Source organism: Xyrauchen texanus, chromosome 50, assembly GCF_025860055.1.
Source record: "Xyrauchen texanus isolate HMW12.3.18 chromosome 50, RBS_HiC_50CHRs, whole genome shotgun sequence".
Lineage (NCBI taxonomy): Eukaryota > Metazoa > Chordata > Actinopteri > Cypriniformes > Catostomidae > Xyrauchen > Xyrauchen texanus.
In genome coordinates, this window is record NC_068325.1 from 18,470,245 (window position 1) to 18,490,431 (window position 20,187).

The 20,187-nt window shown below is 41.5% G+C and overlaps 1 protein-coding gene across 1 annotated transcript in view; it reads left to right on the forward strand.

The window, feature by feature from the left end:
• The window catches only part of LOC127641116 (transmembrane protein 163-like), a 39,514-nt gene that overhangs the window by 489 nt on the left and 18,838 nt on the right, over window positions 1–20,187 (forward strand). The window contains exon 2 of the mRNA XM_052123891.1: window positions 681–800. Within this exon, the coding sequence (XP_051979851.1) occupies window positions 681–800 (120 nt within the window). The remainder of the gene's footprint in view (window positions 1–680; window positions 801–20,187) is intronic.

Genomic DNA, 20,187 nt, shown 5'->3' on the forward strand with positions numbered 1-20,187 from the left:
GTTGTCACACTTTTTAATCCAGTTAGTAGTATTGCTGTGGTTTGATTATTACGTCACTTTCTGCATAGATACATACCTTAAAGTCTTATCTACAAAAAATGCTATTGGACATTTGCACCGTTATTGCCTAGGAATAATTGAACACACGTTTAGACCAGGGGCATGTTGTCACACTATATTGGGTTGTCACATGGGAACCTGCTGTTTATGGAGTCTGATTTGAGAATATCACTTTTGAAATATTAAATAAAGTTAGAAAAGATATCTTCCACAACATATCTGAATTTAAAACGCATTACACTATTTAATGTCCTTTCAAAGATAAAACAGTCAAGTAATTATGAAAAACACGTGTGACAACTTGCCCCAACCTGAGAACCTTTATTCAAATCTACCTTCATTATATAGTTTAGATATTAATGTATCCCATTGTGGTTTTATTTTCTTCACTTGTTTACCCAACAGCTATTGTAAATATATATATATATTATCTGTGTGTGTGTGTGTGTGTGTATATATATATATATATATATTATCTGTGTATGTATCTACACACAGATAAGCAGGCCTACCAGGTTCTTAAAGGGACAGTTCACCCTTTTTGGGTAAAAATACACAGATTATCTGAAGAATGTTTTGAAATATGAAGTTAACCAAAGTTAACCATTAACCCTTAACAGGTCTCCTAGAGAGCAGCATGCGTTTGAAACCTCACGAGGCACAGAGTTACAGAAAAAAGGCATTATGGGTATCGTGGATCTCTATAGTGGTGACGATAATATTGGCCATCGCAGCATTCAGTGAGTATTCAACATGGACGCTTCATGATACAGATTTGCATGATGTCACTTCCTGTTTTTGGGATTAATTGGAAAGTCTGTTTAGTTTCATCCTTTTGGATTTTTTGGAGATATTGATATATATTCTTACATTCAGGAAAGTTGTCAGTCCAGTATTCAGGTATTTTGCAGGAAACACTATCTTTCTCCAATATTTTAATATAAATATTCACTATATTTTAAGTAAATATTGTGTGAAATAAGTATTACATTTGAGCAATTTTGTGTACGTCTCTGTGACGAGGAGGAGGGCGGGGCCGGGCTGTGAGGACACATGCCCGGCCTTGAATCGGGCTAATCATCCGGAGGGGGATAAAGACGAGTCAGAGTTCGGGAGAGAGAGAGAACCACCATGCCGCTGTGTGTGTGTTTGTGGTGAAGTTGATTTAAGTTAATTTATGTCATTAAAAAGTTATGTTGACTGCTCAGCCGGTTCCCGCCTCCTCCTTTCCCACCTTTACCCCATTACATTGGTGTCCTGAAACCCAGGAGGGAGGAGGGATGTGCTGATGTGGAGTCCTCACCACTGCCATAAGCCAGGGGAGCAGCCACGGATGCATGCCTGGGGACAGAGGGGTTGCTGCTGGCCACGAGAGTCGGAGAGACTGCTGTGATCCACCGAGAAAGGGGAGGAGCCGCTCCGTCCATCAGCCGTCCGCCAGGGAAGGAGTGAGCCGTCGTCCGCCAGAGGTCGGAGAAGTGGCTGAGGACCAGGATACAAGGGCTCCAGAAAGGTGGTGAAGAACTGCAGGCAGGCACGACTGGAAGGGCAACACCCTCCCTCCAGGAAGGGAGGGGAGTAGATCATGCCAGGGGAGTTTCCACGACCTGAGTCCATTCACTATCATGCATTTTTGCATCAATTTAAGGATAAACACATTTCTGTCTAGTGCTACTGATAGCGCGTTGCGTGAGCACAGGTTCTGTTCCTATTTACAACTAAAAAAATAACTCGCTTTTGGCGCCCCTCTGTGGACTGGAACTCACACGTGCCTTTATGTTCAACAACACTTCCAGATCCAAATTTTTTAATTTCAAGCAAAGCATGTGAAAAATCGCCATTCCATGTACAGTCTTAAAACGCAATTGTCCTAATGCTCCATTCCCGGACAGCAATTCCAAATAAACTTCCTGTCACCTTTGAAAGAATGCAATGTGACGTTTGTACAAAGTAACATTTTTATTTAACAATGCTATCAAAGTGGGGGGTCTGGTTACCTCAGTAAGTAAGACGCTGACTACCACACCTGGAGTTGCAAGTTCGAATCCAGGGTGTGCTGAGTGACTCAAGTCAGGCTTCCTAAGCAACCAATCGGCCTGGTTTCTAGGGTGGGTGGAGTCATGATGGGTTAACATCCTCATGGTCGCTATAATGTGTGGTTTTCGCTCTCGGTGGGGCATGTGAGTTGTGTGTGGATGCCGCGGAGAACAGCATGGGCCTCCGCTCAACAAGCCACATGTTAAGATGCGCAGATTGACGCCTCAGACGCGGAAGCAACCGAGATTCGTCTTCCGCCATCCGGATTGAGGCAAGTCACTACGCAACCACTAGGACTTAAAGGGCATTGGGGATTGGGCATTCCAAATTGGGGAGAAAAAAACAATGCTATAAAAGTGGCACAACAGTCACAACAATGCCGCTACAACATGGGCCGCCATACAGTAGTCATCAATATTTTTAAATATCTGCTAAAAGTACATTTTCCCAGTTTTAGAAGTACGCTCGCATACAGACAGCTTCAAAGCTAGTAGACCTGGACTAAATTTCACAAACTCCAATTCTGATTTAATAGGGTCTGTAAAATGCTACTAAAGTGTAGAATATGCGACTCAAATTGGTTGCATGCGGTAAAGACTAGTTCTATTTTGTTCCCAGTGTGATTTTAGATGGCATTGGTTTCAAGCCCTTCAGCAGAGCTGAAGATTGATTTGATGTGTGATTATGAGGGAATGGTGTTTCTTACTCAGAGCACCGTCCCTCAGGAATGATATGACTCACCTTACACACTTCCAGAGTTGGATGGGGACTCTGGGACTCACGTTGCTAGGCTGAAGATTCTGTCACATACTGTAGCAACTCCAGAGCAATGACTACAAGGTGTTGATGGTCAGACGTACTTCTGTCTATAATGGTGATGTTTTAGTGTCAAATAAAATGGATTGCAAATAGCTTTGAGAAAACATGTTATATAGATAATTGGAATTTTTGTAATTTAATGCATTAAAGGGATAGTTCATCCAATGAAAAATGAATACAGTCAATTCAAGAATCATTGAAGAACCATTATTTTTAAGAGTATGGGAAAAATATAGAGTTATATTTGGGTTGCATGCATTTGAACTGGGTCAGTATGGGTTTTGAGTAGATCAAATCAGTGTTTGACTTATGGATTATGTTTTTAACTGAATTTGGCCTTGAATTGGTGCAGATATACCGGCAGATCAGTATAGCATTAGATGATCTGAGTCTTGCTATCTTCGCTGAACGGCTTGTGAGGATGCCAAATCTGAAGTGTAAGTGGGATGTCTCATTTTTTATTAACGGCTGCCTCTGCTCCTCTGTGTTACTCCTGTCAGCCTGTTGGGACAAATCTACGTTGATTTCTTCTCCAAGTGTGTGTGCAGTTTGGCAAGAGTGATTGTGTGTGTGTTTATAGGAAAAGTTAATCTAAAAAAGATCTACTCAGTCTCATGAATTTCCAAACCAAACCAGTCTTGATGTATGTATTGCTGCAGATTCCTGGTGAAATGAACATTAGAAGCGCTACAACAATGATATTCATTCCTTTTCATACAAATCATGAGTAAAATGGCGGTAAAACTATTCGCTCTGTTCCTCGCACAATGCTTTCTTATGACATCAAAACATAAGAAAGTTTGCATTACATGATCAACTATATTTACAAGCTTGTTCGAAAGCGATCAAATTGAGCATTAGTTCAACTGATAGAGCGTTGATAGAGCATTTGGGCTAAAATCTTTCATTTATAAAATTATATTTGAAAACATAATGTGGCAGGGCGGAGGGCGGGGCCGGGTCGTGATCCTACACACCCGGTCCCATATTAGGCTAATCAAGCCTCCGAGAGGGATAAAGGTTGACTGCAGAGAATCGTGCGGGTGAGAGAGATCGTTTACGGACATGTCCGTCATGTGTGTGTGTTTGTCTTTTAAGTTTATCATTAAAACTATTATTTATATTGTCAAGCCAGTTCTCGGATACTCCGTAGCTTGTTTCTCGGCCACTCTTGCACCCTCTATCGGACGACAGCCGCGCCTCTCTGGGCGGATCACAGGCAGACCTCCAGCCCCTGGCGGACGGAACGCCCAACCGCATTCTCGGGGAACAGAAGGGGTCTCCCCCGCCCCTGGCAGCGGTTCTATTGTTCCAGGCGGTCGGCAGCGAGCCCCTCCCCGCTCACGGTCCATGGTCTCAAACCCCGCTGCGATTCAGCGGCCAGTAGGCGACTTCTGCGCCCCTGGCAGTGGCCCTGACCACTCCAGGCGGTCGGCTAGGAGCCCCTTCTCCCCTCGCGGTGAGCGGCCATCGTCCTCTTCCAGGCGGCTGGGCTCCTCGTCCCCCGGCAGATGGCCGCGGCTGCTCCATTGGGGTGGACGGTAATGGCAAGAACCCTACTACGGCGTATCCCTCCTCCTTCCCGGATTTCGGCACCAGTGTATAGGGATCAATGGAAAGGAGGAGGTGAGAACCGGCTTGACAATATAAATAATAGTTTTAATGATAAACTTAAAAGACAAACACACACATGACGGACATGTCCGTAAACGATCTCTCTCACCCGCACGATCCTCTGCAGTCGACGTTTATCCCTCTCGGAGGCTTGATTAGCCTAATACGGGACCGGGTGTGTAGGATCACGACCCGGCCCCGCCCTCCGCCCTGCCACATTATTTGTGGTAATCGACATTATGCTACAAATGCTTTTACGATTTAGCTTAATTTGTATTGAACCTGGAATATTCCTTTAAAGGTGCTGTAAGCAATTTCAGCCGCTCTACTTCCATGAGACTGAGCCGCTGGATTAGCCACGCCCCCTCTTTCCAAAACCCCAAACTCCAAAGATACCAAGATGAGCTTTAGTGAGAGCAGAAACGGTTGTTAAAAACAACAGTAGAAAAATAGCACACTCAACTGACAACTGCCTAAAAATGCATTATGCCACAATCATTTGCTGCATCTACTATGAGAATGTGCAAAATGATTGACAGGCAGAAAGCGTCATTGTCCGTGGACACATTACTGTTTGCTGTTTACAAAGTCTATAGCTGTCATAGACACCGGTGAGATATCTCATGACACTTATTTTATTAATTTCTTAGGGAGTAGGGACATTTTTTGCATACCTTTCCATGAAAAATTTGCTTAAAACGCCTTTAAATCTGGCGCATGGTTGAGTGCCCAGCCTTTCAAAGTACACTCATTTGACTGCGAGCTCATATGGGCTAGTTCGATACATGCCCACAACAACTGTTTTGTAGGGATGTCATGAAATATCTATATATTTTTGAGGCATGGATATAATACAATTTAGCCGACATTTAAATTAGAAGCCCAATTTGCATGCTTTCCAATACACTCAGTTGTCCTCTGTTTGTACAACTCTACATATATGAATTAATACAGTCATCTCAAGAATCATTGAAGAACTTAAAACCATTATTGTTAAGATTATGGGGAAAATATAGAGTTATATTTGGGTTGCATGCATTTGAACTGGGTCAGTATGGGTTTTGAGTAGATCAAATCACTGTTTGACTTATGGATTATGTTTTTAACTGAATTTGGCCTCGAATTGGTGCAGATAAACCATCAGATCAGTATAGCATTAGATGATCTGAGTCTTCCAGTATCATCCAGTGATGGCTAGATTAAATCATCTTTGTCCATTGCTAATGCTTTGGGTTGAATTTAATATAAAACTATGCGACTTGTGCTCCGTGGCACATCAGAATGAAGCGCTTTTTTGTAAATAATATCAAAGCATCTCAAAATATACTCAGATACACCCAGCGAAGGTGAAAAAAGCCGTTTTCATTTTGAGTAATGGCTTCAAATCTTCTTGGGATCCTCTAACTCCAGGCCCAACACCTCCTCGACGCAATGTTCAACTGTTGACCGGGCCCGCACACCGACTCCTCCCATCATGGACCCATGTGAAACAGATATGGAAGATTTAAAATCCCAGATCCAATTGGCCTTAAAAGCAGATATCTCCTCAGTTATAAGGACAGAACTTAAGATTTAACCACCTGAAAGTGAGCTCCAGGCAGTCAGAACTGATCTAGCCAATAACGCGGTGCTAACGTGGACTGATATTGATCAAATGAAGGCTACAATTAAGGACATGGAGAGCGGCATGTCAACAAGGATCGACGAAGTGGCAGAACTACAAACTACCTTGACCAACTTGAAGGTTGAGCTAAAGGAGAACCTATCAGTTGAAATCAATGAGACAGCGAATTTATCTTTTGCATTCAGTTCACCCTGTTGATGTTTATAAACCAGAGGAGGTACAGAGAGGGCAGTGCACCACTTCACCTCTCTCTCTCTCTATCTGTCTTCCATATTTTATTTTTAGATGGTGGGCTCTAAGGGAGTTGGCATGCTGGCTTTTACAGGCTGCTAGAGCTGAATGCATTAATACCTGAGTGAGCCCCCTCTCTCTCCCCTTCTATCTGTGACCAGTATGATATTTACATTCTGTGCCTACTGCAAGACAATTACTGCATACTCGTTCTCTACCTCTCTCTCCACACACACACACACACACACACACACACACACACACACACACGGGCATACTAATTCTGTTTCCCTCTAGTCTGAAGTCAATAATTTCTCCATGTTTAGATTTACATTATGTTACCAGTATCAAATAGTCATTGATTCCCACAAAGAAGGAAACACAATTTCTCCTGTGTTTATTAGGTTTGGATGTGATGCTCGTGCATCAGGTAAATGAGTGTGCGTCTGTGCTTAGCTGTAGTTTGAGGACACAATAATTCCTCAAAAGGAGCTAAATATGACAAAACCTCCCATAGGAGACATTTGACATTTGAGGTGCTGAGTGTATGAATTGTGTGTAACAATGAACAAGGAAGAAATATAGACATTATTTTGAATTTGTTGAGCAGAAAAGTGGTTTGGAAAGTAACTTCAAAGTAATTAGTAATGTGATTACTTTTAAAATTAAGTAATCACTAAAGTAATCTGATTACAGTTGTGGAGAAATAATTGGTTGCTTCAAAGTAATTAGTAATGTGATTACTTTTAAAATTAAGTAATCACTAAAGTAATCTGATTACAATTGTAGAGAAATAATTAGCCATGTGTAGTTGATTAATATTTTTTAGTAACTATAGTCATTATGGTGGTTCAAACGGAAAGGTTTGTGGATTCAAACTATCTATCTGTCCATCCGTCTATCTTAATCGTTCAAAAACGTCACCACAGTCCCGTAATTTCCATGAGATCACTTTGACGCAGATCATGTCAATTTCCTATTTTAAGTATTTCATATCAACTATCCAGGTACTAATTTTAGCCTTTTTTCCTCTAGTGTGAAGTCAATATTTTCTCCAAGAACTGACATTTAAACACATTTCGTTGTACCAAATAGACCTTGATTCGCTCAACAGAGGAAACACAATTTCTGTGTGTGCTTGCTTATTAGGTTTCGAGGTATGTGAGCTCTCGGAGTCCAAGTAAGTGTGTGTGTGTGTTTGTATGTGTGAAGCAGACACTCAGTCGCTGAGAGCGTGTTAATTGGCTGTACTGGAAGCCGTGAGGCATCTGGGAATTCAGTTCTCGCAGTAGCTGGCATATATTACCCAAACCTCATTCTTTTCCTCCTCTGTTCGTTCCTTTCTTTCTCTTTTATTTCTTCATCAGTCTCCAAACGCCTTCTCTCTCTCTCTCTCTCTCTCTCTCTCTCTCTCTCTCTCTCTGTCTTAAAGGCACACTTTACCCCAAAATTACACTTCAGTAGACACAAAAGGTGTGTTTTTTAAGGATATCCAGGCCGCTCTGTTCCAAACAATAAAAGTGACAGAGGACTGGGACTGTTAAGTTAGAGAAGTATTTTGTCCCCAGGAGTCTAACTACTATTTTCTCAGCTGGTACGCACGATTGTAAATAATGAACGTCCAATTCGTACCCACGATTAGTTTTAACCAATCATTAACATTCTTTGACTAACCGAGTTCTCCTAGGTCAAGAATTTCATGGATGTGCGCAAACAGGAGAAATATCACCAAATGATCACCTTAGCAGAGGTGTCAAGACAATCTTTGATGTTGGCTTGACAAAGCCATGTCTGAAATGTTTGAAATTTGATGGGTATACAGACTTACACAAAGTCAATCGGCCAGCTAGCTATATATTCAGACGGACTTTCAAATAAACAGACAGAGAGAGAGAGAGAGAGAGAGAGAGAGAGAGAGAGAGAGCAACTTAAGGAGATCAAAGACCTTTTGTGGGTTTGTTTACATTAGGATTTCTTTTAAAGTTGGAGTTTGAATTAACGAGCATTCAGTTGGCTTGTTTGAACATTCAATGCAAGTCTATGAGAGTTGTCTGATATTTAATGGTCCGCTGTGCAAAAACCGTAAGTCTGATCAGTTAGAAAAGACAGAGCACACTAAGTCAGAGCAGTCTGAAGGTCTGTACCAATTTTGGGGATGCATCTGAAAGGCTCTAGGAGGAGTTAGTGTTAGAACTTTTGGATCTCGGTTTAGGGATTTAAAAAAAACCTTTGTAGAATAACAGTATTTCGGATTTTGGCACCATTTTGGGGCAGTATTACTAATAGTTATAGCATTACAATTTTAGCATTAACAGTTTTTGTTTTAGTATTTGTTTTTGCAGAATCATAACACCGATCCTTGTCAGTTGGAAGTCTCTCATATCTCTGCAGAACTCTGAAATATCAGAAGATTTTTTAACATGTCCTCTAGGTGATAACGACATGCAAATATATTCAGCAACTCTGACACAGAAACTATATTCTCTGTCTTAGTTTGTGTGCAAGCTTGAATGTTTGTGTGTGTGCCCGCAAAATGACAGACAGGGAGGAAGACTTTTTTTTTTATGGAGCGCAGCTGTTGAGTTGGATTTCAACGTTCTGCAGTTCAGACTCACTGTCTCTAAAGAATTTGCCCTATTTTCACTGAACAAACACCAACCAAGAAAGTAGAAAGCACATGTACGCACCTTGAAAGCAACAAAAACATCTATTTTGGATTGTGTTTCTTCTGTGGAAGACTTAGAAAGCTGTCAGCCAATTTATGAACAAATGTGTTTTGTTTACAGAGGTCATTTGTTCAAGTAACACCAAATAGTAGTTTTTCCTCAAATCGCTTTAGGTCAATTCTCGAATGAGAATAATTTTTTTCAAAACATTACGTTCAAAAACAATAGTTTTTTAATTGTTGTAGTTTTTAGTTCATTTTGTGGCAATTATCGGTTCAATATATATGACTTTGCATGTAAGAAATGTGTAAAAATTGACATGCAAATGTGAATTTTCTGTTTACATGTAATGCATTGCTACAAAAATGAATACAAATGTGCTTATCCTTTTCAGTGTACTACAATATTGTCTTTTCCCTTTTCATTCAGCTGAACAAAACTGACATTCTTGTATAGTATAGTATGCAGTCAGTGTCAACAAAAAAGTAGAACAAAAATGAAATTTGTATATAACAAACTGTAAAGCAGTTCAATGGACAGGAGGAGGCGAGAACCGGCCTGGCTATATAAACAATATTTTAATGATTAACTTAAACAAAAGACAAACACACACACATGACGGACATGTCTGTAAACTAGCTCTCTCTTGTCACACCACCGTCCGCAATCGGCCTTTATCCCTCTCGGAGGCTTAATTAACCTGATAATGGACCAGGTGTGTATAATCACGACCTGGCCCCACCCTCCGCCCTGTCACATTTCTCCCTCGTTCTCTCAGGCAGGGGAGCCCCCGGCATGACGTACACCCCCCCCCACTCTTTCCCTGGGGGAGGGCGTGCCCTAAGCCCCGTCTGCCGCCAGGTCATCCCCGTCTACCTGGATGAGGGAGGGGACAAGGGGAGGGGAAACAGAAATATAAAAAATGGGGGGGTACTTCCTGTAACACTGTAGTACCCCCCAAAAAACACTGTAAAAATTTAAACGAGAGGGAAAAGGCCAACGCGGATCGGCAGTGAGAGGAGAGAGAGAGAGAGAGAGAGATGAAAGAAAAAAAAACACTGACTCGCCAGTTCTCTGATAGCTTGTTCCTCGGCCACTCCTCCACACTCTAACGGATGACAGCCGTGCCTCTCCAGGCGGATCAGAGGCAGTCCTCCAGCCCCTGGCAGATGGAACGCCCTCCGCATTCTTGAGAAACAGAAGGGGTCTCCCCCGCCCCTGGCAGCGTTTCTCCTGCTCCAGGCGGTCTCAGACCCTGCCGCGTTTCAGCGGCCGGTAGGGGACTCCTCCGCCCCTGGCAGCGGCCCTGACCGCTCCAGGCGGTCGGTTAGGAGCCCCTTTTCCCCTCGCGGTCGGCGGCCGTTTCTCCGCTTCCAGGCTGCTCCGTTGGGGTGGATGGTAGTGGCGAGAACTCTACTACGGCGTATCCCTCCTCCTTCCCGGGTTAGGGCACCAGTGTAAAGCAGTTCAATGGACAGGAGGCGGCGAGAACCGGCCTGTCGATATAAACAATATTTTAATGATTAACTTAAACAAAAGACAAACACACACACATGACGGACATGTCCGTAAACTATCTCTCTCTCCTCGCACCACTGTCCGCAATCAGCCTTTATCCCTCTCAGAGGCTTAATTAGCCTGATAAGGGACCGGGTGTGTATAATCACGACCCGGCCCCGCCCTCCGCCCTGTCACACAAACATTTCCAGGGTCTGTCATGGTGAAAAAATATCTAAACATTTTGGACAGAATGGCTCACACTGACAAAAAGACTTTTGGCAAATTGGCATTGGCCAATTTAATGAAACGTTAACTAGGTTTTGAAGCATGAATTAAATGTTTTGGGTAAGTTACTGCATTTTGCAGACATGCAATAGAGTTGCGATGTCCCATAAAATAGTTGTGACAATTGTACTTACGGTTTAGGGACTGTTTAAAATAAGTAGCCAAAGCGACTGAGAAAAACTGTAAAATAGACATAATTTCCCATAATTCTTGCCACATAATAATAACTGACCCATTCCACATCTAAATGACATATTTTTAAAACTCAACGGAGCAGCCTTGTGATCCATGAAGTCAAAACGTTTGCTAAAGGCACTCAAGGTCAAAATCTTAAAGGAGAATTTATGAGCCCAACATGCCATTGATGCAACTGAGAATAGGTGCCAGAAATAGCTCTTGTCACATAACAGCAATCTTTTCAAACAATTTGGCATGAGTAGCAAAATGGTTCTTATTGATGTGAATAAGGATCAGAATAATTGCTCATAACTCCTAGAGGGAAATGTAAATCAATACGTAAGCATGTATTTTATAACACCATATTTATTGTAGCCAAACTTTGTGTTGTATCCTGTTACACTAGAACAGATAATTTGTTATTGGTGGAACAACTTTAATTTCAACCAGTCATCGCCCAAACCCAACTAAACCAATAGCTTATCCACATTAGGCAGCTAGCTTTACAGTAGTCTTTGATCTAAAATAGCGTTCCGTGATCTGCCAGACTAATCTTAATGGGAATTCGGCAAAAGTAGGTAGAATGTTCTTCTGCTGAAATCAGTCTGTGCATATCGAAAGTAGAATCACTGCCCCTAGTGGCCGAAACTGGAAGTGTTGTGAAACGTATGGGCACATGTGAGCTCCATTTTCCAGGTAAAATGTCCACAGAGTGGTCCTGAAAGCTAGTTGTTTTTTAGTCATAAATGATGCTATACAGTCAACAGGAATGCATATTATACTAACCCTTCTCCCACATAACCCTAAATCTAACTGTCAGTGGAGTAAATACGTAATTTTAGAGCCTTAGAATCACGCTCACCATTGTTTATGTAAACGCAATTACTTCCTGGTCTTGGAGGTTGTTTGTGCAATATGCTATCAGGGAAATGTAAACACATTTGAATTGATACAAAAATGTCTGATGGGGGATGCTGCTTTTCGACAGTAATTTGTCGAATTCAAGGTACACAAACATTCTGAAGCAACATGTCAATTTCCTGTGTGATCATGTTGGATCTACCTGGAATTTGTCAACGAAGTGCGATGAGCTTTAAGTGTTGACATTTAACTTTGTTACAGGTTCATTTTGCATCAGTGACAGTCTGAATTACCCACATTCATTCTTTATATACACAAAGCTTCATGGCGATCCTATGGTTGTTATGAGCTTCATAATTCTCATGATCGGGTCAGGTCGCAGTATCAGCACTCCGAGTTGAATCTGCTGACTGTATGGATATCAGCATAAATATGACTTCCTAATGAGCAGGGAATAGTTTTGGCTTTCTGCAGATACATAACTCTCCATAAATACCTTTCTCATTGCCCTAGTCGCACTGTATGAGGTACAACGCACTGTAACAGACTAAACCCCTCCAGTTTGTGTAAGATTAAGTCTTAGACAGTATTTTTGTGATATTGTGTGTGATTTTACTGGAAGGGGCCCTTCAGAGTATACAAGATTATTTTAGTTTCCAAGGCACCAATTAAACCTGGTATTAAAGGAATAGATATACAGTGAGGAAAATAAGTATTTGAACACCCTGCTATTTTGCAAGTTCTCCCACTTAGAAAACATGGAGGGGTCTAAAATTGTCATCGTAGGTGCATGTCCACTGTGAGAGACATAATCTAAAAAAAAAAATCCAGAAATCACAATGTATGATTTTTTAACTATTTATTTGTATGATACAGCTGCAAATAAGTATTTGAACACCTGTCTATCAGCTAGAATTCTGACCCTCAAAGACCTGTTAGTCTGCCTTTAAAATGTCCACCTCCACTCCATTTATTATCCTAAATTAGATGCACCTATTTGAGGTCATTAGGTGCATAAAGACACCTGTCCACCCCATACAATCACTAAGAATCCAACTACTAACATGGCCAAGACCAAAGAGCTGTCCAAAGACACTAGAGACAAAATTGTACACCTCCACAAGGCTGGAAAGGGCTACGGGGAAATTGCCAAGCAGCTTGGTGAAAAAAGGTCCACTGTTGGAGCAATCATTAGAAAATGGAAGAAGCTAAACATGACTGTCAATCTCCCTCGGACTGGGGCTCCATGCAAGATCTCACCTCGTGGGGTCTCAATGATCCTAAGAAAGGTGAGAAATCAGCCCAGAACTACAGGGGAGGAGCTGGTCAATGACCTGAAAAGAGCTGGGACCACCGTTTCCAAGGTTACTGTTGGTAATACACTAAGACGTCATGGTTTGAAATCATGCATGGCACGGAAGGTTCCCCTGCTTAAACCAGCACATGTCAAGGCCCGTCTTAAGTTTGCCAATGACCATTTGGATGATCCAGAGGAGTCATGGGAGAAAGTCATGTGGTCAGATGAGACCAAAATATAACTTTTTGGTCATAATTCCACTAACCGTGTTTGGAGGAAGAAGAATGATGAGTACCATCCCAAGAACACCATCCCTACTGTGAAGCATGGGGGTGGTAGCATCATGCTTTGGGGGTGTTTTTCTGCACATGGGACAGGGCTGACTGCACTGTATTAAGGAGAGGATGACCGGGGCCATGTATTGCGAGATTTTGGGGAACAACCTCCTTCCCTCAGTTAGAGCATTGAAGATGGGTCGAGGCTGGGTCTTCCAACATGACAATGACCCGAAGCACACAGCCAGGATAACCAAGGAGTGGCTCTGTAAGAAGCATATCAAGGTTCTGGCGTGGCCTAGCCAGTCTCCAGACCTAAACCCAATAGAGAATCTTTGGAGGGAGCTCAAACTCCGTGTTTCTCAGCGACAGCCCAGAAACCTGACTGATCTAGAGAAGATCTGTGTGGAGGAGTGGGCCAAAATCCCTCCTGCAGTGTGTGCAAACCTGGTGAAAAACTACAGGAAACGTTTGACCTCTGTAATTGCAAACAAAGGCTACTGTACCAAATATTAACATTGATTTTCTCAGGTGTTCAAATACTTATTTGCAGCTGTATCATACAAATAAATAGTTAAAAAATCATACATTGTGATTTCTGGATTTTTTTTTTAGATTATGTCTCTCACAGTGGACATGCACCTACGATGACAATTTCAGACCCCTCCATGATTTCTAAGTGGGAGAACTTGCAAAATAGCAGGGTGTTCAAATACTTACTTTCCTCACTGTAAATACAAATGCAGGTTTGTGTTTACATTTCCCTTTGGCAATGCTGTTAGCTGTCTAATTTGATGAGTAGATAAAGAATCAAGTACACTGCAAGTGGATCTATCAATCAGAATCATGGAATAGGGCCTGATAATTAAACCATGACCGAACAAACCAATATTAACCCCTAAAGAGAGGTCCAAATACAGTCGTTTTATACTAATTAAACAAAACTAAGCCTCCAAAGACCATTGTGTTGATCTAGGTGTAGAAGTTTTGCAGCACAGACAATGGATGTTTCTTTGTCTAATGAAATCATATGTTAAATCTCAGTATATTTGGATTGGCCTTCAAATCGGCTGGTGCAAGACATTGAAAATAGAGTGGATTTTACTAAAAGGCACAGAATTTATATTTAGAAACTGCTAAATATTTAATATTATGCCTTGACAGCTCTGTTATTCATTTATAATGTTGTTCCCGAGGAAAAGTGTTTGTGTGTTTGTTTTTGAGTAATGACTTTGCCATTTAAATGTTTGAGCCTTTGTTAGTGTTTTTGTGTGTGTATGGAAGCAATAGCTAAAGGCAGATTTTGTATTTGCTATGTTTGTGTCACTCTAGAACTCTGGCATGAGTACTGTACTATGCAATACTATACCATACCATACTGTACTATACTATACTATCCCATATCCCAGTAAGGAGTCCTCACCCTAACACATACTGTACTGTACTCTACCATACCATACTGTACTATACTATACTATCCCATATCCCAGTAAGGAGTCCTCACCCTAACACATACTGTACTGTACTCTACCATACCATACTATACTATACTATACTATCCCATATCCCAGTAAGGAGTCCTCACCCTAAAACATACTGTACTGTACTCTACCATACCATACTATACTATACCATACTATACTATACTATACTATCCCATTTCCCAGTAAGGAGTCCTCACCCTAACACATACTGTACTGTACTATACTATACTATCCCATCCCATATCCCAGTAAGGAGTCCTCACCCTAACACATACTGTACTGTACTCTACCATACCATACTGTACTATACTATCCCATATCCCAGTAAGGAGTCCTCACCCTAACACATACTGTACTGTACTCTACCATACCATACTATACTATACTATACTATCCCAGTAAGGAGTCCTCGCCCTAACACATACTGTACTGTACTATACTATACTATCCCATCCCATATCCCAGTAAGGAGTCCTCACCCTAACACATACTGTACTGTACTCTACCATACCATACTGTACTATACTATCCCATATCCCAGTAAGGAGTCCTCACCCTAACACATACTGTACTGTACTCTACCATACCATACTATACTATACTATACTATCCCATATCCCAGTAAGGAGTCCTCACCCTAAAACATACTGTACTGTACTCTACCATACCATACTATACTATACCATACTATACTATACTATACTATCCCATTTCCCAGTAAGGAGTCCTCACCCTAACACATACTGTACTGTACTCTACCATACCATACCATACTATACTATACTATCCCATATCCCAGTAAGGAGTCCTCACCCTAACACATACTGTACTGTACTCTACCATACCGTACTGTACTATACTATACTATCCCATATCCCAGTAAGGAGTCCTTGCCCTAACACATACTGTACTGTACTCTACCATACCATACTATACTATACTATCCCATATCCCAGTAAGGAGTCCTCACCCTAACACATACTATACTATACTATACTATCCCATATCCCAGTAAGGAGTCCTTGCCCTAACACATACTGTACTGTACTCTACCATACCATACTATACTATACTATACTATCCCATATCCCAATAAGGAGTCCTTGCCCTAACACATACTGTACTGTACTCTACCATACCATACCATACTATACTATCCCATATACCATTCGTTCTGTAATATACCTTTCCATACTATACCAGACCATACCATATTATACTATGCTGCTGTCCCATACTATACTAGATTTTTCTGTGCTCTACTTTACTATACTATACTTTATAGTTAGTATTCAAAATCCCATCTGGGAGACCTTACCCTAAAACATACTGCACTGTAAAATACCATACTATACTATAATGAACTATTGACCTGTTTGAGTGACGTCACTTTTTCCCCTCAGCTGCCATATTTGTGACCATTAGAGGTGTATACAGGTCTGAGGTCAGCACGAATTATTGCCAAATTTGACTTTTTCGACATTTAAATATATTTTATCCACGATTTATCTCTGTACGCTGGCGAGTCTGATGTGTGACTGGCGAGTGCACACACCTACCGGTACATCATCGTTAACATCTCTCATTCAGAATTTATAAATATTTTTGTTGTTTTCTGCTCTGATTTGGTCAAAATATTACAAAATGACTGTGATGATCCCACCTGTATGAATGTAAGAGGAGCTTTAAACTCATGAAAAAAAAAGTTTTAGTGTAAATGACAAATATGTTTATATTGTAGTCTGGTGGTGTGAATAAAGTCTGTGCTTCATGACTCTAACATTTTATTATGTGTTGTTTATTGACTACATTCGTCTATACTGTCAGGGTTCAGCCACTTCTGTTGGTTGTGTTTTGATTGTTTCTTTGTGGCTGGACTCTGACACACATGTTTTGTGTCTTGTCTAGTCTGTGTCTTATTTGAAAATGCATGGCTTGCCTTATGGACATTGCCATGCATTTTCTTGTCTTGTTGTTTATTGGCATGAGTGCATTGCTCTTATGTCATCTTGGCGGCATGCTCTTATGTCAATTGTTTGTGTCTGTCTCTCACGATCTCAAACACACTTCACGTTGCGCTCACTTTTTAATGTTGTGATGGGGTTCGGTTGCTTCTGTCTTAGATGTCTGTCTATTTTCTAAAGTCTGGGACAGCCAAGATAGGTCTGGAACACAATGCCCTTTTTAAGTTGGAGAAGGCCTCCTCAGTCCACTTTACCGTTCTGGAGTGTCTGATTGTGGTTAGTTCTGTGATGGGTGTAGCAAGACTGGAAGGGGTTCTTGGGGTTGTACCAGGCCTCTACCTATCATGTAGCCTAGATACTCTGTTTCACTGTAGGCAATCTTACATTTTTTGGGGTTTGCAGTTAGGCCTGCTTCTCTGAAGAAATTCAGTACCTTCTGTATCAACCCCAGATGACTTCCCCAGTCTGAGCTGTAGATCAGTATATCATCTAAATAATCCACAGCATACCTTTGATTGGGCTGGAGAATGCGGTCCATGAGCCTCTGATAGGTGGCTGGGGCCCCGTGAAGGCCAAAGGGTAGACAGGTATAGTGATAAAGCCCCTCTGGGGTAGCAAAAGCAGTATTCCCTTTAGAATCTGGGGACAGGGAAACGTGTAAGTAGCCTTTTGTCAAGTCTAATGTCATAATGAAGTGGGATTTGCCAAGCCTGTCGATCAATTCATCAATGTGGACAACACATTGTTTGAGACCTTATTTAACTTCCTAAAGTCATTGCAGAACCTTACTGTGCCATCCAGCTTGGGGACCATTACAAAAGGGCTTGACCATGCACTCTGTGATTCCTCTATGACCCCCAACTCTAGCATTTTTTTCACCTCCTCCTTGATGGATTCTCATCGGGCCTCTGGAATTCTGTAGAGGTGCTGATGCACGGTTTTCCCTGGAATGGAAATCATCCGAGTGTGCCCCAGTACCATGGAAAAAACATCTTTGATATGGTCCACCAGCTCCAACACCTCCTGCCTTTGTTGGGGGTTCAGGTCTGGGCTTACTTTGACGTCCTCTCATGGAGGGTCACAAGATTCCCAGGGGGGAAGACAAAAGGACACTGCCAAGTTTCTAGAAATTTGCACTTGACTGTGGGAACAAGTAATAGCATTCTGTCTACAGGCTGAAATTCTCTGGGCTGTGCTGGGCGTTTATATATAGCCTGTTGCTCCCTTTGAACTTTCACCATGTGTTCTCTAACAATGGGATAGATGGCTGCCGTTCTCCCTCTCATTTTCCACACATGCTTAGTGAAAGTCTGATGGGAAAGGCTGTTCCTCCCATGCTTCTCTTTCTATATCTAACAGACCTCTAGATTTGTATGGGTACACCAGCTTAAAGGGAGAGAAACCCATGGAGGCTTGCGGTACTTCTCTTATTGAGAACAGTAAATACGGAAGGAGTTTGTCCCAATTTCGGCCATCTTTGTCAATGGTCTTGAGAAGCATTTGCTTGATGGTCTTATTAAAGCGTTCTACAAGGCCGTCAGTCTGAATATATTGGTGACCCCTGGCACTCTTTGGAAGGGGTCCCACAATGTCCATCCAAATCCTTTCAAATGTATTTTCAATGATGGGTAGGGAGATCAATGGATTGCGAAACATGGGCTTTGGGGCCACCTGATGACACTCAAGGCAACTGTGGCAGTAATTTTCCTCTTCCTTATAAACACCCAGCCAAAAGAAACATTTTAACACTCTCTCCTTAGTTTTCTCCACTCCTAAGTGAGCCCCTAACAGGTGAGTGTGAGCTAGTTGCAGTACTGTGGCTCTATGGGGTTGAGGCACGAGCAACTGTTCCAGGGTCTCTTCCCCCTCTTTCTTTATCTGGTAGAGCAATCTGTTCTTTTTTTTTTTTTTTGATTAACACTTTTATTGATTCAGACACATGAAACAGAAAAGAAAACATATATACACAAAATTAACTTTTAACCCCCATAATTCCCTTTCACCCTCTCAATCCCAAACCCCACCCTGACCCTCAACAAATATCGCTGTGGTCCAATTTGAGAATACACACAAAAAAACACACACACACACACACACACACACACACACACACACACACACACACACATATATATATATAATATATAAAATAAAAAAAATCACACACATTTAACTTTACACATCTCTCTGCTCTTCCCCTCTCTGAGAGTCTTCCAAAAATGCCAAATAGCTGCCCCTTTTTTTATTAAATAACTCCCTGCATTCTATATGACATTTGAATGCGTCACCTTACTCATCTCTATGCACCACTATTGAAATTAGGGTGCTCCAGCCGACTTCCATCCCCTAAGGATGACCTGTCTTTAGATCATAACACTGGCTAGGACCCAATTTTTTTATACATTTATCCCCTATTTTAATGACTGCCCCATTGCCTAAAATACAGAGTCTGTGGCAAAATGAAATTTGATTGTCCAATACGTCACACATAAATCTCTGAACCCTTAACCAAAAATCTTGGATCTTAACACACCACCGAAAAACATGGATTGTGACCATAGCCATCTTCTGATTGACATCATAAGCAGGTGGGTGTGTCTTTAAGACTAACCCTATACAATCTAGAGGGGGTCCAATAGAATCGATGTAAAATCTTAAACTGCATAAGGTGCACCCTTGCATTTCTAGATGGAGACTTTACGTTTTTTTTAATCTTAGCCCACACTCCCTCCTCCAATACCAAGTTTAAATCTTTCTCCCATAATCTCTTGAGAGAAGTTGAAGCTCCGTCCCCCAGACTCTGAATTAGTAGGGAGTAATACACTGATGCCTCATGGCCTTTTCCAAAAGCAGTAATCACCACTTCCAGAGTATCTGCCACTTTTGAGGGGTGTATGCTACTCCCAATAATAGTAAAAAGCAGGTGGTGCAGCTGTAAATACCTAAAGATTGAGACCTGGGGATCCCAAAATGTTGAACCATATTTTCAAAGGATCTCAACACTCCACTCTTACTACAAGTCATCAAGCATACTAACCTCCCTCACAATCCACTCTGTCCAGCAGAAAAGGGACTTATTAATACATCATTTTGGGTTCAGCCATATGCTCGAAGCAACATTTAAATAAATATCTAAATTAAACTTTCTGGACACTTTTGTCCATAACGCGTGCAAATGCGAGTCTAACTTAACTTCTCTGGTTTATGGTTTTATAGAAAGGCTTTGCAATAATGAAATAGGGGCAAGAACTTCCTATTCAATACAAAACCAGGGAGGGGCTCGCTCAGGTGGA